This window comes from Myotis daubentonii, chromosome 1, assembly GCF_963259705.1.
Source record: "Myotis daubentonii chromosome 1, mMyoDau2.1, whole genome shotgun sequence".
Lineage (NCBI taxonomy): Eukaryota > Metazoa > Chordata > Mammalia > Chiroptera > Vespertilionidae > Myotis > Myotis daubentonii.
The window spans coordinates 180,613,347-180,631,498 of NC_081840.1; the positions used below are offsets into that span (position 1 = coordinate 180,613,347).

General features: G+C 37.0%; 1 protein-coding gene across 5 annotated transcripts in view; it reads left to right on the forward strand.

Annotated features, from left to right (window-relative positions):
* The window catches only part of PRKG2 (protein kinase cGMP-dependent 2), a 92,315-nt gene that overhangs the window by 64,721 nt on the left and 9,442 nt on the right, over positions 1–18,152 (forward strand). For all 5 annotated transcript variants that reach the window (XM_059667421.1, XM_059667399.1, XM_059667405.1 and 2 more), the window contains 3 exons: positions 6,915–7,078; positions 10,564–10,686; positions 16,413–16,475. In XM_059667421.1, coding sequence (XP_059523404.1) covers positions 6,915–7,078; positions 10,564–10,686; positions 16,413–16,475 — 350 coding nt within the window. The remainder of the gene's footprint in view (positions 1–6,914; positions 7,079–10,563; positions 10,687–16,412; positions 16,476–18,152) is intronic.

Below are 18,152 nucleotides of genomic sequence, written 5' to 3' on the forward strand. Positions count from 1 at the left end.
ATATTAGAATCTTTTCTAAGAAATCTTGGCCAAATGGAGGTTGGGTACCCAGTCTTTAAGGATGGAAAAACCCAAGCAAGAATAAGTGAAAATTGATCCATGTTGGTAGCATGCCCAAGTTTCCAAGAATCAATGTATATTCTCTCTGCAAGAGAATATACATTATCAACTCGAGACACAAAGAACTTTCAGAGATAAAGTTCCAGAGAACATAAGTTCACATTTAAAAATAAGACCAAATTAATAAAATATAAATTAAAAGGGATATGGAAGCAAGCTTGGTGTTTTAGAAAAATTAATAAAATTTAAAAATCTGTGGAAATTTCAATCAAAAGTAAAAGAGAAGAGGTACAGATATATGCTATCATAAGTGAACATCATAAAGTTAAAGCAGAGATTTATGTGGAGTAGAGAGTATTTGGGCATCTTTACACTATCTTATCCTATGAGGCTAATGTAAACTTGATTCTCCAAAGAAAACTCGTTTGAAAAGGCAAATAAATGTCCAATATTACTCATGAATGTAATCCAAAAATCATAAGCCAAATATTAGCAAACTGAACACTACAAAGAACACAAATTGTGATAATCCAGTGTAACATAGTTGGATATATCTCAGGAATGCAAGCAATTAACATTAAAAAATTCATTAAAACAAGTCACTGTCTTAATATAAGATTAAAAAATAAAAACATTATATATCACTTCAATATCTGCAGGGGAATTTTTCATAAACTTTTACATTTATTTATGATAAAAATTACTTAGTGAACTAGGAATATATGTATTTTTCCTTTGGGACTGTGTTGTATTATCACTCACTTCACTAGCAGCAGTGTGTTCTAAATCCTCACCTTCATTTAGTGATATTAACTTTTTCCCTTCTGTAAGTATAAAACCAATATGGTTCTAATTTACATCCCCGCTCATTAGTAATTAGTTTAAGCCTATCCTGTATAATAAAAGGCTAATATGCAGATCGACTGAATGGCAGAATGACCTGTCGCTATGATACGAACTGACTAACAGGGGGCAGACGTTCAATTCAGGAGCTGCCCCCTGGTGGTCAGTGCGCTCTCACAGGGGGAGCACCACTCAGCCAGAAGCCAGGTTCATGGCTGGCAAGTGCAGTGGCGGTGGTGGGAGCCTCTCCCGCCTCTGCGGCGGCGCTAAGGATGTCTGGCTGCTGGTTTAGGCCCACTCCCCATGGGCCTAAGCCGGCAGTCAGGCATCCCCAGAGGGCTCCTGGACTGCAAGAGGGCACAGGCTGGGCTTAGGGACCCCCCCCCCCCACCAAATGCACAAATTTCGTTCACTGGCCTCTAGTGGCATTATAATTAGCTGTGATATCTGAGAGAGTGTCCTCCCAACCTCTTCTTCTTGTTTTCAGAAATGTCTTGGCTATTCTTGGCTCTTGGTTAATCTACATAAACATTAGTATCAGCTTGCCAGGCTTCAATGAAAGCTCTGTTTAAACTCTACCTCTACATTAATTTCTTTCTTCCTCACATAATGGATTTTCCTGAGCAGCAGTGGTTCAGGGAACCCAGGCTCCTTCCATCTTATGTCTCTGCCAACTTCAAATCTGCTCTTTGTTGACCACAGGCATGGAGATGGCCAATGTCTGAGGGTGGTGCACAAAAATGGGCTCACATTTCAGTAGGTAGAACTGAGCCGCATGGTCACAATCAGCACAAAGAAGGCTGGGTTATGTTATTTAGCTCTGTGCCCAGAAGAAAGAAGAATGAGCCTATTTATTTACATTATTTTTAATGCCTTTCTATAAATTTGTATAAGTTTCTCAAACCTCTTACATTTTTGTTAGGTTTATTTCTAGACATTGTGTAGTACTTGACAATATTTAGTAAAATAGAAGATACCACATCTTTGACCCAGCAATTTCACTGTCTTACACAAGTCCACTAGGAAACATGGAAAATGATGTTGATAGAAGCATTTTTGTAGTAGAACACAGAAATAATCCAAATGTCTAGCAATAGCATGATAGACAAACGTAATCATGCTGTGTCAATTCAATGGTGTATGATACAGAGTAAAAATAAATGTACTATAATATTTATTTTATTAAATTCACATATAGGATTTCAAGTGAAAAGAGGCAATTTGACCAATAATAGATATAAGATTTATCTAAAAATTTTAAATATGAGAACTGTAAATTATTTAAGGATGTTATCTATGTGGTAAAATCAGAAATGAATGCAAGCAAATGATGAATACAAAACTCAGGGTAATGGTGACCTCTTGGCAATGGTCAGGAAGACACTGTGAGAGGAGCACATAGGGTTTCCACATGGTTCTGTTCCAATTATTAAACTGGTAGAGGGTGCAGGGTGTTTTTATTCTTATGCTTTATAACTTGAATACATGTCCCAATATTTTATATGTAGCAAGGATTTCTTTACTTAAAAATAGTCATATGCTCCATCTATATTATTTTTCCAGACCATTATAAGCAGTTCTTATCCTATATAATAAAAGCCTAACATGCAAATCGACCAAATGGTGGAACGACCCATGGAACGACTGGTCACTATGACATGCACTGACCACCAGGGGGCAGATGCTCAACGCAGGGGCCCCTGATCGCCCTGCTGGTCACCCCAAAGATCATCCCTGCTCACTGGCCAGCCCTAGGGATCCTACCCATGCATGAATTTCGTGCACCGGGCCTCTAGTTCAATGATAAAAGCTTATTAAATCAAGCTTTTCCCACTGAAGTGCTTAACATATGCCAATTCTTTCCCCTTAAATACCTTCTACTTCATCATCAGTTCACTTATGATAATATTCCCTTTGAAACCTGTTCAGGTGTCACCTCAGATACCCATGACCTTCCTAAATTTTAATTTTCTCACCTTTAACTTAGGATAATAGTTTCTAGCTCACAAAATTGTTTTAAAGAGTATAAATATGTTATTGAAACTGATGTTAATAGCAGTCTTTTTATTCATATTTTCTTCACTAAAAATGTGTTGAGCATCTGCTGCATTAAAACTCTGTAGGGGGTACAAAATGGGTAAGATATAATGCCTCTTCTCAAGGAAGGAGCTGGTCACACAACTAGAGGATGCTTCCTTAAGGGGTATAATTGTGGAATATAAATAGTGTTAAAGAACCTCATGGGAGAAAAGAAATTGGTTCTGTAAATCTTGCTCAAAGAGGTGGTGGTATATCAGATGAGCCTCCGATTTTTTCCCCCCAGTTTGTTCGTGTGCATGCCAAGTTTCTCTTCATCTTGCCCACATTCTACTAAACATTCCAAGTATTTCAGGTGCGTCACCATGCCCCCACACCGATTCCTGAAGGACTCACCCATTTTATCCCTTAGCCTCCCTCGCTCTCACTTCTGTCCAGGGGAAGCCATCCACTGCTGCCTGTTGGCGGATGGGATGAACAGATTCCATTTTACCCTTGTCTAGACTTGGGCAAAGTAAGTGCCCTCAAAATGCCACATAAATATATTTTTTTTGGAATGTTGTGTGTCCATGAATCATCGGGCTTCATTAGACTGGTCATTTTGATTCCATTTTTTAAGCGACCAGGAGAACCAATATCTGACAAATTTACTTACCCAGAGAGAAACTTCTGGGGAAAAGCTAATACTGGACACCAGCTCCAGGAAGCCACATGCTAATTTTTCTATTTCGGAAGGATGCAGTCATCACTGCAGATTTAGAAACATCTTAAAACCTCCTAGTTTCTTAAAATCTTTGGAGACGTCATGTTTTTCCAGCATAATATAAACTGTCTTTAATAATGGGGATTTAATAGAGAAAAGAAAAAGACCTGTGTGCAGCGTCTCCAGACATTCTTCCTGAGAGCTCAGTTTTGCTAGTAGAATTTTTCAAAGTGTTATGTTTTTTCTTGTCTTCTGGAATGATCCTTTTAAAACATTAGCCAGGCCTCTCATACCCCTTCTCTTAATACTGTAATGGCCTTCTAGGGAAAATAATCTAAAACTCTTCGTGTGGCTTACCAGTTTACTACATATGGCCCAGCCACACTGGTCTTCTTGTCTGTCCTCGAACTTGCCATGGGTGTTCCCAAAGGCTGGGGGCTATGCGCTAGCTCTTCCTCTGGCAGAATCACTCTTGCTCAGATTTTTACTGAGCTCTTTCCTAGTTCTCTTAAATTTCTGCTGAAATCTACTCAAATGCTACCTCCTCAGAGAAGCGTTTCCTGATTGCTTTCTGTAGCTAATATTGCTGTAGGTTTTTTCATAGCATATGTCACTACTATCTGACATTATTATGTGTGGTGTCAAATTTTTATGTTTGTTCTCTTTCTCTTCAATGTATGGAGGTAGTGTGAATTTTTATAGAAAATATATAGAAAATTGGACATCAGAAGATCTGGGTATATTAGGCAAATCTAATATGGATAGGTCTGCATGTCAATTTCCTCTGACTACATAAAGTTGTTAAGCTCAAAGGATATAAAAAAAAGAGGTAACTTTTCATAAGTCTTTAAAACTTTTTTAAAATATATTTTTATTGATTTCAGAGAGGGAGGGAGAGGGAGGGAGAGAAAAACATCAAAGATGAGAGAGAATCATTGATCAGCTGCCTCCTGCACATCACACACTGGGGATCAAGCCTACAATCCAGGCATGTGCCCTGCCCAGGAATTGAACCATGACCTCCTGGTTCATAGGATGACGCTCAACCACTGAGCCATGCCGGCTGGGCAAGTCTTTAAATCTTTTTTTTTTTTAAACATTTTTATTTATTTCAGAGAGGAAAGGAGAGAGAGAGAGAGAGAGAGAGAGAGAGAGAGAGAGAGAGAGAGAGAGAGAGAGAGAAACATCAATGATGAGAGAGAATCATTGATTGGCTGCCTCCTGCATGCCCCCTATTGGGGATCAAGCCTGCAACCCAGGCATGTGCCCTTGACCAGAATCAACCTGGGACCCTTCAGTCCGCAAGTCGATGCTCTCCCTATTGAGCCAAACTAGCTAGGGCAAGTCTTTAAATCTTAATGGAACTATTGCCATCTCTTTGGGCCAACATGCAGATATTATAAAAGCAAAACCAGCTATTTAAATTAAAATTTACAACTTTTAGAGCTATAAAAATTCTCCTAAACATCTAATAAACTTCCAATCTCCATAAAAGGGGAAAATAGCAATTATAAAATGAATTGAAAAGCTGTTTCAAAACAAGAAAATATAATATTTCCACATATGCATACATTAAAAAATGCATAAGCATTGCTTTCTTGGCTCTTAAACTTGAGTCTTTATAAAATTACCTAGGATTTTCATAATGGCTCTTTCTCTGAGGAATAAGTAGATATGCTAATCTCAGCTGTTTACAAATTTTAATTTCATAATATCCACAGCCATCTCTTACAGTCCTATGAGTCACTCTATGTAGCTGAAGAAAACAGCAAAAGCCCACTTCTAATTAGGTTGTTTAAATTCCTTTTCTAATAAGGAAACCCATGCTATTGTGTGATAAATACTAAAAAGTATTAGTAAGAAGGTAAATTTCTAAGATTTATGTAAGGTAAACATGAAGATTTTAAATGTTACTATTTGGATGAATAAATGAGGACTGCATTTCATAGTTCACTGACTCCGACTTTTCTAAGTGAGGACCTATTTTGATATGCTGACCTTATTTAGGTTCTTGGCCAAGGTTATTGCCATATTATTGAGATAGTGTGGGTAATGAAGCTATTAAAATGTGCATGTTGAAGCCCAGGTATAATTTGTGTGTCTGTTTACTTGAGGGAGGTGGAGGGCAGTTTTATTAAAATAATATCTGTATGTATTGAAGATGAAAAGTATGTGCTAAATAACCCCTGTGGAAGGAAACTGACTGTTTGTTTTACAGGGCAGAATGTCAGTCGTGGACACTGCCCTGATTCAGTGAGTGGGGCTTCTGTCGCTCCAGCCTCCTTTCCTGTCTCTATTCTGTGCACAAAGTCCATTGAATAGAGTCTCAGAGAAGTGGAGCGGCCTATTCTGAAAAGGCAGAGGAGGATAGCAGCCATTCATTAGCCTGGGAAAGTTCCTAATCATTAGTCGGGGCCAAGCTCCGGTGCCACCACCTGGCATCTTCCCCAACCTTCTTCCTCATGCTCCAGATATATGTTCTTTTAGCCCTCTGAGCTGGCATCATCTTCTATATCATGTATTACACGGCATAATATTAATCACATATGGATAAGTATTCCCAACACACTGGGCTTCTCCTAGTCAACTCTGTATCTGTACACCTAGCACAGAGCCTGGCCTATAGTGGGTGCTGGCTGAATTAATATTATATTCAGAATAAATAAGTTAATGCAGGTACTATTCACCACCACCACCCTAAGAGTGTATAGAATCCAGCCAAGGGTCAGCTGGGATGATCCTGGCTTTTCCTTTGGACTGTCAAAATTGAGAGGGTACAGACATTGTGCATAATAGTTTTTAAAGACTGTCGAGAATTTTAAACCCCCTTCTTTTCATCAGTGGTCTTTTCCCAAACTCTCAATCCTGCTATTATTTTTTCCTCTCTGATGGACTTTCAAGTCCATTGTTCCCCCTTCTGGCCTCTTCCCAATGAATGCCGCCATTGATTTGAAAATGACTTTAGCCCTGCTTGCTCCGAGCTGCACATGTGGTGTTCTGGTCTCCCCTTGCTAAAGCTTTTCTCTAGGGGCTATGAGTGCAGAAGTGTGTGCATGGAACACACTCCAGTGTAGTTAGATTTACACTTGGCCCTACAAAAGAATAACCAGAAGGGTGTGTGTGTGTGTGTGTGTGTGTGTGTGTGTGTGTGTGTGTGTGTGTGTGTAGGGAAAGATGAGAGTGTAGAAGAAAATGGGGGAAGTTAAGGAGAGACTTAAAGAGGAACATGACTTTTATGGTCTCTGAAAATTTCCTTGACATTCTTTTCCAGGTTGACTTTGGATTTGCTAAGAAAATAGGATCTGGACAGAAAACATGGACATTCTGTGGGACCCCAGAGTATGTAGCCCCTGAAGTCATTCTCAACAAAGGCCACGACTTCAGTGTGGATTTCTGGTCCCTGGGAATTCTAGTGTATGAGCTCCTGACTGGCAAGTAAGTCCTTACAAGTTGTGTTCTGCCTCTTCTTCGGAGAAGTGCCAAAATAACTAATGATTTATGAGCTTAACATTTTGGAATGTGATGCCTTTTCGTCTTTACATTATTTCACACATAGTATGCTTGCTAGTTTATAATGTAGGGAAAAGATGCAGGAAGGTAAAAGAAAGGCGCACAGAATGCTATGGTTTACCTAGAATGGCAAGCCCTCTTAGTGTAGATAACATATTAAGTGTGTGAAAGTTTTGATAATACAGCATAAGAATAAGAAAAGGAATGAAATTGTAGGCTATGTTATTGTTTTCTTTTGTATAGTTTTGTAATTGATAAAATAGTAATCATGTTTCAATTGAATTCATTGATCAATTAAACTAAATTTAGCCATGTTCTTCTATCTTCCCAATAAATCATTAACCAGAAATGCTAAGAGAAAGCAACATTGCTGAAATTAAATGTCATTCCCCTTGTCATCTGCTTTCTAGAGGTGCTAATTAACAGAGACATGACACAGCAGAGGTTTTAGCAGTTAAAATTGAATTGTCATTCCCAAAGAGATTAAGGGAGTATATTAATGAATCCAAGATTCCAAATATTCAACATGCGCACACATATTTATAATCACACATGCGCACCCACGTACATATATAGGCTATATGTAATATCAACTCATATTTGTAAAATACTTTAGTTTACAGAACACTTACCTTTGTAAAAACTTGCATGGAAGCTAAAGCAGGAAACTTTATCACTTTTTTACAATTTAAATTTTGATTATTTTATGATTTAGATATTATAGATTAGAAGTCCAGGGCAGTGAGCAACCTGCCTAAGATTGGGGATTTCATCCCAGATCTTCTGACTAAATGTGATGCATTTTCCATTACATACATGTCATGTAGCATAGTGCATGGACATACCCACCAGATTCGGATCAGTTATCTTTCCAATTCTGTACCTCCATTTTTCATTTACTGATTTGCCTATCCTTATAAGCCTTTATAACCAAATATTCTGAGTCTTAATTTCAGGGAGGATTTGCATGTGGAATGGCATAAGAAAATACCAGAATGAGCCCATTGATGGGAATTCAAGCCTCAACACATATTTTACAAAATGAGTTTACGGAATCTTCTTGAACTTTTTACACTACAAATTTTAATGTTCAATTACCTGTGACTACATTCTATGTCCTTGTCAATATGCATTGAGCGAACAGATATGGAAGATTATATTATCTGTAATAAATTTCAGATATTCATTGCTTAAAATTTTGAAGGAAAGAAGGGAAGAATATCCAGATAGTCACTCAGAGAGAAAGTCGCTTAAGGTCTTGAAACAAGGAATTCTATTTCATGAATTTGTTTTCTCATCCCTGGAAAATTTGTTAGCTGCATTTCTAAGAGACACATGATATTTCCCTTAGGTCACTGAAGAATAAACATTTCAGTCTTCACCAACTGGGATAAATTGTTAAAGGTGAAGGAAAATCAAATGAGGGAATGAGGAAGTGGGGAGGAAACCTCAATAATTTGGAGTTGCTAAGGTGGCTTGAGCTGTCATAAAAAAGTTGGTAAAGGTTTTCAGAGTAGAGCACAAGAAAACATAATTTTATATGCCCTGAACTCTAGAGTCAGGAGATAAATGAAAATGAGAAAATAACTAAAAAACAAAATGCAATATAGTTGTAAATATATAAACGAGTTGAAAATATTATAGCCATGTTTTTGTCTCCTACCTCATTTTCTTTACAGGGGAAACAGATCGCTAACAGTTAGCACACTGACCTTATTACAGGTTTATTACCCAGAGTGGGGACTCTCAGCATCAAAACATTCTCAAGCATGACTGAGAAATAGCAAGCAGTCCACGAAAGTCATCGTTATTTTTCAAATATTAAAGGACACAGTAGAATAGATTAGGAAGTGCTTTTAAAAGCAAAGTGTATGCATTAAAATGGTATTCAAATTCAATTCCCAGTTCTTTCTTTCTCATCTTAGTAACTCTTTCCTTGAAGTACTCTCTTCTCAGGACCTCTCTCTCTCTCCCATTTCTTTTCCCACACTGGTGGCTCCATGTCAGTCTCCATTACTGGGTCCCCTTCATCATCCTGACCACTTAAGTATTGGGCCACTTCTTGTCTTGATCTCTCTTCCATCTACTCCAGTGATGGCGAACCTTTTGAGCTTGGCGTGGCAGCATTTTGAAAAACCCTAACTTAACTCTGGTGCCGTATCACATATAGAAATTTTTTGATCTTTGCAACCATAGTAAAACAAAGACTTATATTTTTGATATTTATTTTATATATTTAAATGCCATTTAACAAAGAAAAATCAACCAAAAAAATGAGTTCGCGTGTCACCTCTGACACGTGTGTCATAGGTTCGCCATCACTGATCTACTCATTCCCTGGGTGATCATCAAGCTCCATGATCCTAAATACTGCCTGGTGACTTCCCGGAATCATATCTCCAGCTCTAAGCTCTTCCATGAATGTCATACACAGAAATTCAACTGCCTGCTTAGCATCTCTATTTTATGTTCAAACATGACTCTGCATTCCTCATAATCTGCTCTGCACCCCTGCACCCACACCCCACCCCAGTCATTCTTTTCTGAGTCAGTGTAGCTTCATTCAGTAGGTCAAAACACTTGGCCATCATTCTCGAATTCTTTCTTTCTACCTTACACCACATTCACCTACCAGCTAGTCCTGTTTGCTTTACTGTCTAAATAAATCCAGAATCCAACCACATCTTATCACCTTCGCCACTACCATCCTAGTCCAGGCTGCCATGCCTGCCTTTCTCCACCACTATCACCATCACAGTTTATGGTCCACACTTTAAAGAGGGGGGGAGAAAATAAGCTTACCATGGCTGCTGTAAATTAGATCATTTGACTCACAACATATCCCAGGTCCTTACCATAGCCCAGTAGATCTATATAACATTGTAATGGTCTCCTATATCCCTTTCTCCTGCTTACTCTCTCCACTGGCAACACTGCCCTCCTCACTGCTCCAAGAACAACCCATACCTATTCTGACTCATGGCCTTTGTGTTGCCGTCTTGGAATCCTCTGACCACCGTTAAAGGTGTGGTTCATTCACTCCTTCTCTTCATTCATACCTCTGCTCCACTGTCAACTTATGAGAGAAGTTTCTTGTATCTATTCTGTCTTTAAAAAAAAATCACACCTCTCTGTCATTTTTGGTCACCTCCCACTTTATTTTTCTTTTTAGCCATTACCAATACCTGAGCAATTACTTGTATGGGTATATGTGTAATTTGTTAAATGATGTGAAATTGATGAAATTATTTTCTACCGTTTCTCCAGACTTGTCATAGAGCAACTAATGCAAGAGAGAGAAGGAGGGAGGGAGAGAGGAAGGAAATAATGGAGGGGGGGAGGGAAGAAGGTGTTAGTTGTACATGTGTCTCAGAACCTGGTCCTAGTGTCCTACATTGTCTTTTCTCTAGCCCGCCCTTTTCTGGGACTGACCAAATGATGACCTACAATTTGATTCTCAAAGGAATTGAAAAAATGGATTTTCCCAGAAAAATAACAAGAAAACCTGAGGATTTGATTAGGAGGCTTTGCAGGTGAGAATGACACTTAGAAACCTCTTGTTCCTGGGGAAAGTGTGAAAGTTTCTTATTTCTGTCTCTGCACATTTTAAATTAGGTATATATTTACTTTCTGCACTTTTCTCTGTAGCTAAAATATAATTAAAGAAAATTCATTTCTGTGTTGCAGTCTATACTGGGAGTTTGAGTTGACCTTATTTAAGGAATCATAGTACTGACTTAGAAAAGATGTAAAATTTTCATGTTGCTTTAGGAGTCATCCTTATCTGTTAGAGCAAAATGGAACCACAAACCTTAGCATAATAAAGGAGTAATTAATTTACAATCTTGTTATTTTGAGAAAAAACCAATGGTGATAATAAAGTGTTACTATATGCTCTCTTTCAATTTTCATTTTTTTTTAAAAAGCACTCTTCTAGCCTTATTTTATTATTATTTTTATTGAGGTATAATGGGCATATAGTATTATATTGGTTTTGCATGTACAATGCAATGAGTTGATATTTGTAAACACTGCAGAATGATTACCACAATAAGTTTAGTTACCATCTGTCGCCATACAGTTACACAAAATTTTTTTCTTTCTTGTAATGAGAACTTTTAAGATTTACTCTCTTGTCAACTTTTAAATATTCACTGCAATATTATTGACTATAATCACCATGCTGTAAATTACGTCACCATGACTTATTTATAACTGGAAGTTTGGACCTCTTGATCTCATTCACCCATTTTGTCCACCCCACCTCCCTCCCCACGGGCAACCACTATTTTGTTCTCTAAATCTATGAGTTTTGGTTTGTTGGTTTATTTGTTTTATTTTTAGGTTCCACATATTAGTTACATCCTACAGTATCTGTCTTTCTCTGTCAGATTTATTTCCCTTAGCATAATACCTTCAAGGTCCATCCATGTTGTAATGGCAAGATTTCATTTTTTTTGTGCCTGAGTAGTATTCCATTATATATATATTCTTTATCCACTTATCCATTGATGAACATCACATCATCTTTATCCACTCATCCATTGATGGACACTTAGGTTGATTTTATAGCTTGGTTATTATCTATATATAAAAGGCTAAGTGACCATCCGTCCATCCATCCAACCAACCGACCAACCGGTACACATGATGCACACTAGCAATTTAAAAATAAATTTTGACTTGTTCATGTGCGATGCATATAAAGCTCTCTCTGGTGCCAATTGCATGCATGTTTTAATTTTATAATAGTATAGTTTATATACTATTTTGACATGTAATTTTTTGCAGCAATGTAATTACTGCATGAATCTTTTAATTAATTTCCTTTCAATGTGCACGAATCTGTGCACCAGGCCACCGGTAAATAATATTGCAGTGAACATAGGGGTGCATCTGTGTTTTTGAATGAGTGTTTTTATTTTCTTTGGATAAATACCTAGAAGTAGAATTGCTGGATCATATTGTCATTCTATTTTTAATTTTTGAGGAACCACCATACTGTTCTCCATAGTGGTTACACCAATTTATATTTCTAACAACAATGTGCAAGGGTTCTCTTTTCTCTATATCCTTGCCAACACTTTATTTGTTGACTTTTTGATAATAGCCATTCTAACAGGTATAAAATGAAATTCCATTGTGGTCTTGATTTGCATATCTCTGATTGGTAATTATGTTGAACACCTTTTCATGTACCTGTTGGCCATCTGTAGATCTTTTTTTGAAAAAACATCTATTTAGATTTTCTGCACATTTTTAATTTTTTTTTTTTACTATCAAGTTGTATGATTACTTTATATATTTTGGATATTAACTCCTGATCAGATATGTGATTTGTAAATATTTTCTTTCATTCTGTAGGTTGTCTTTTCATTTTGTTGATGGTTTCCTTTGCTTTGCAAATGCTTTTTATTTTTTATGTAATTTCATTTATTTTTGCTTTTGTTGCCTTTGCTTTTGGAGTCAGATCCAAAAAAATCATCACCAAGACTAATGTCAGAGAGCTTACTGCCTATGTGGTTTTTTTAAGGAGTTTTAGGATTACAGATCTTACATTCAAATCTTTAATCCATTTAGAGTTATTTGTGTGTGTGTGTGTATGTATGTATATGTATGGTGAAAGATAGTATTCTTTTGCTTGTGGCTGTCCAGTTTTCCCAACATCATTATTAGAGACTATCCTTTCCCCATAATATATTCTTGCCTCTTTTGTCATAAATTAATTGTTCATATATACATGTGCCTATTTCTTGGCTCTCTATTCTGTTCCATTGATCTATGTGTCTGTTTTTATGCCACTGTCACACTGTTTTGATTAATATAGCTTTGTAATATAGTTTGGTGAGGTTTTTAGGGTTTTCTATATATAAAATTATATCATCTGCGAATAATAACTGTTTGACTTCTCCCTTTCCAATGTGGAGGTCTTTTTTTTGTCTTGCCTAATTGCTCTGACTAGTACTTCTAATGCTATGTTGAATAAAAGTGGTGAGAGTGGATATCCTTTTCTTGTTTCTGATCTTAGAGAAAAAACTTTGACCTTTTTGCCATTGAGTATGATGTTATCTGTAGGTTGTTACATATGATCTTTATTATGTTGAAATACATTATACTTCTTTTGAGAGATTTTATTATAAATGGATGTTGAATTTTGTCACATGCTTTTTTTAATCTGTTGAGATGATTATATAATTTTACCTTTTATTTTGTTAATATGTTTCACATTGATTGATTTGCAGATGTTTTGCATCACTGGAATAAATCCTACTTGATCATGGTGCATGTTTTGTTTGCTAATATTTTGTTGAGGATTTTTGCATCTATGTTCATCTATGTTGGCCTGCAATTTCTGTGTATGTGTGTCCTTGCCTGGTTTGGCCTCATAAAATGAGCTTGGAAGCATTCATTTCTTTTCAATTTTTTGAAAGACTTTGAGAAATATAGGTATTAAGTCTTCTTTTAATTTTAATTTTTAAAATATATTTTTATTGATTTCAGAGAGGAAGGGAGAGGGAGAGAAAGATAGAAACATCAATGATGAGAGAATCAATGATCGGCTGCCTCCTGAATGCCGCCCACTGTGGACTGAGCCCGCAGCCTGGGCATGTGCCCTTGACTGGTCTCAAACCCGGGACCCTTCAGTCCACAGGCCAATGCTCTATCCACTGAGCCAAACCAGCTAGGTATAAATCTTCCTTTTAAACGTTGGTAGAATTCACCTTTGAAGCCATCTGGCCCTGGACTTTTGTTTGTTGGGATATTTTTGTTTACTGATTCAATCTCCTTTTTAATAATCAGTTTATTCAGATTTTCTATTTTTCCACGATTAAGTCTTAAAATACTATGTTTCTACTAGAGGCCCAGTGCACGAAATTCGTGCACTTGTGTGTGTGTGTGTGTGTGTGTGTGTGGGGGGGGGGGGGGTCCCTCATCCTGGCCTGCGCCCTCTTACAGCCCAGGAGCCCTCAGAGGATATTAGTCGGACATCCTTAGTGCTGCCGTGGAGGCGGGAGAGGCTCCCACCACTGCTGCAACACTCGCCAGCTGTGAGCCCGGCTTCTGGCTGAGCGGTGTTCCCTGTGGGAGTGCACTGACCACCAGGGGGCAGCTCCCGCATTGAGCGTCTGCCCCCTGGTGGTCAGTGTGTGTCATAGTGACCAGTCATTCTGCCGTCCAGTCAATTTGCATAGTAGCCTTTTATTATATAGGATGAATTTATCTGTTTCTTCTAGATATCCAATTTGTTGGCATATAATTGTCCACAGCAGTCTCTTAAGATCCTTTGCATTTTTGTGGTATCAGTTGTAGCTTCTCTTTCATTTCTGATTTTATTTATTTGAGCTCTTTTCCTTTATTACTTGGTGAGTCTAGCTAAAGATTGTCAATTTTATCTTTTTATAGAACCAAAGCTTAGTTTTGTTGATCCTTTCTTTTAGTCTCTATTTTATTTTTATTTTTTGCTCTGATCTTTATTTTTTCCTTCCTTCTATAAACTTTTGGCTTTGTTCTTTTGATAGTTCCTATAGGTGTAAAGTTAAATTGTTTGGGATTTTTTTGTTTCTTGAGATAGGCCTGTATCACTATTATCTTCCCTCTTAGAACTGATTTTCCTGCATCCTGTAGATATTGTTAAGTTGTATTGCCATTTTCATTGTTTCAAGTTATTTCTGCTTTAATTTCTTTATTGACCCATTGATTATTCAGTAATATGTTATTTACTCTCCACATATGTATGATTTCTCCAGTTTTCTTCTCCTACTTGATTATTAGTTTCATGCCATTGTGGTTGGAAAAGATACTTGATATAATTTCAGTCTTCTCTAAATTTATTGATACTTGTTATGTGCCCTAACATATGATTGGTAGAATTCCTGTAGAATGTTCCATGTGAACTTGAGAAGAATGTGTATTCTGATGCTTTTGTATGGAGTTTTTGGTATATATCTATTAGGTCTATCTGGTCTAATATGTCCTTGGTGTGAACTGCTGGCTTTAGCGAGGTGGTGGGAGAGGGTGTGGCTAGGGTGTACCTGCTGACTTCTGAGAAGCTGCAGAGAGCTCTGGGGTGGGGTGTGCTTGCTGACACTGCCCAGGTAGAAGGAGAGGGCAAAAATGGTACAGCACCTCCATCCGGGAGAGAGTCTTAACTGGCCCCTCCCTCTCCAACAGACACTTCAAGGTTAGCAATGACTCTCCTTTACATATATTCTACATACTTTTCAAACTAATACTTCTGTGCTGGTCCCTGGGACAAATACGTCTGTGTTTCAGCCCTAGAAAAAGCATGTCAGTTCCCTGCAGACCTATAAGTCTTCTAAATGTGAGCCTTGTTGGTTTTCAAAGGTAGACATTTTAGGGGCTCAACTCCCCATTGAGGTTCCGAAGGGTTGGAGTGAGTGACTGATGTGGACCCCTTGCTCCTCAGGGAGAATTTTCAGATTTGTGAGATCCCTTCTGATTGGTGGAGTTTTTGGCGAGATTGTCTCTTCTTCTCCTACCTGCCTTTGTGGGGCACATTTACAATTTATTGTGAGGGAACTGTTCAGCTAGCTTTCAGGTCTTTTTCAGAGAGAATTGTTCCATATGTAGTTGTAGATTCGGTGTGTTCATGGGAAGAGTTGAGTTCAGGTTCTTCCTGCACCACCAACTTGGACCGTGGCCCTGGCCTTATTTTCGATTACTCACAAATTTCTATCTACCATTAAAAATAATTTATTAGGGAACAGAAGAGTTATATAATTTTGTTTGAATTTTACTTTGTTGCTGCTTTTTTCCCCGCACAGTTGAACTTTTTTAGAAGCATTAAAGTTTAATAAATACAGAACATGAAACTTAGCTGTGGGTTGCCAACAGAAATTTCTGCATGCTTCCAGCTGAGGTGTAAATGATTCTCTAAAGCTTTATCTGATTTTCTCAGCAGAGTTTGTAAAATAGCCACCTCCTGTTCTTTTACATAATCATTTCCAGTGCATTTAAAGCACTAGGAGATCTATAGATATAGATAGAAATATAGATATGTACATAAATATGTAAGTATAGTTATATACATATATATTATAGATATAGACGTAGATATATTCCTAACTCTAATTTGACAGTAACTCCCCTAGAACATGTGTTTCTTATCCCCCTCTACCCAGATACTTAATCTATGAATATTGTTGAATAAATTAATGAAAGAATAAAGAAATGTCAAATTTTAAAATTTACTCAATCATAATGATTATAAACTGTCTTTTAACAATTATTATTTTAGGCAAAATCCAACAGAAAGGCTGGGAAATCTGAAGAATGGAATCAATGACATTAAGAAACACAGGTACATAGTTACTTCTTTGCCCGGAAAAATATAGAAATTTATAGAAAACTATGCTAATCTTGAAGCTTCTCTCAGTAAGCTACAAGGGTTCCTTTACAGACTGTCAGTTTTTCCTTTTTGGCACTTTATATTTAATTTGTGTTTTACCAGATGCAGTCACAATAATCAGTCTCAAAATGACTTCTCTAATGCTGGACATTCATATCATGGATGGATGAAGCTTAAAACAAGTTATAAAATCACATCTTCAAGTTAATGCAACTTAGTTTTTTATCCACTACAATCTTTATTTTTATTTTTAAAATATCAGCTTGGATTCTGTAAATGAATTGTTCTAGTTTTCACATTTGATTCGTAATTAAAATACAATATAATAATGTCAATATTCAAGAGAATGGGTCAGCTAAATTAACCATTAAGTAGTACTGCATTTCAGTTTTTATTAATATTATACATTTATTTTAAATGTCATTTTCCTTTGACCATCTTTCCACATTCTGAAGCCTCATGTATTGTTTCACTTTTGGGGTAAAGTACATTGATTTCCCCAAAACAATGTTTTGTCCTTATGTAGTAATCTCACCCGGACCTTTTCAGTTCTGTGAATTTCTAAATCTGTCCTTTAGAACCATAGAGAACTAACTCTATGAGACAGCCTTTCTTAATTGGTTACATATGTGGAAGTTCAAGCCTTTAAGATTTTTTTTTTCAAATCCATGCCTCGCTAAATTCTCTAATCCTCAAGATGTTTTAATTTTGCTTATGATTTACAGATATAATACATCACCTATTGCTAGTACAAAAAGTAAGTTTGAGAATTTCATTATTGAAAACCTTTGAGCACACTGATGTGTTCACGTTCAGAAACGAAAACACCTCTCAATATCACATTCCTCTCTGGGTATTTTTACTGAAGAATTAAGTGCACATCAACACTGTGTGAGAATAAAGGGAGAAATGCTGCTGGATAAAAACGCTATTCATTTTTCTTAATATTGGCGATGCAGCTGCCAACCCTGTTCCATCTATTCATGAACTTTCTTGAAATGATGCCATGTATTCAACATTGTAAATTCATAGAGGGCACTGCCTTCAGGGTGAATTAGAGAGAGATGGAGGGAGGGAGGGTGGGAGGGAGGGAGGGACATCTGTGGATTTTATAGACATTAAAATGTTTAGAGTACTTTATTGTTCTTTGTAATCCTTTGGATTACCTTCAGTGTAAAGTTTATTACTTGTCTTAGATTCCAATGTATCTTTCTTCCTACAAGCTATTATCACAACTTCCTATCTCATTATAACATGACACATGAACACACCATTCATATGGAACAAACAAGTGTTCTGCCAATTAAAATTATCCTTTCAATATATTTTCCCTCATTATTTGATTAGAAAAGCATCTTTGTGTTTCTCTTTGGGATAATTGGGGAATAAGAGTGATAGAATTGTTAATAGGCTCCAGTTTTACTTTTTCTTATTTCCCTGAGGCTCATTTAAAAGTAGCTGTCAAATTGTGATTGGACGTACATGCAAATTGATGCCAGAGCATTTTCTCACCTTAGCATGGTAATGAAGAGTTTTGAATTTTTTTCTTTGTAGGGATTAATTTGCTCACTCTTTTTAACAGGCAGGATGTTTTTCCCACATATCTGTAGAGTCAGAGTACAATGTGTA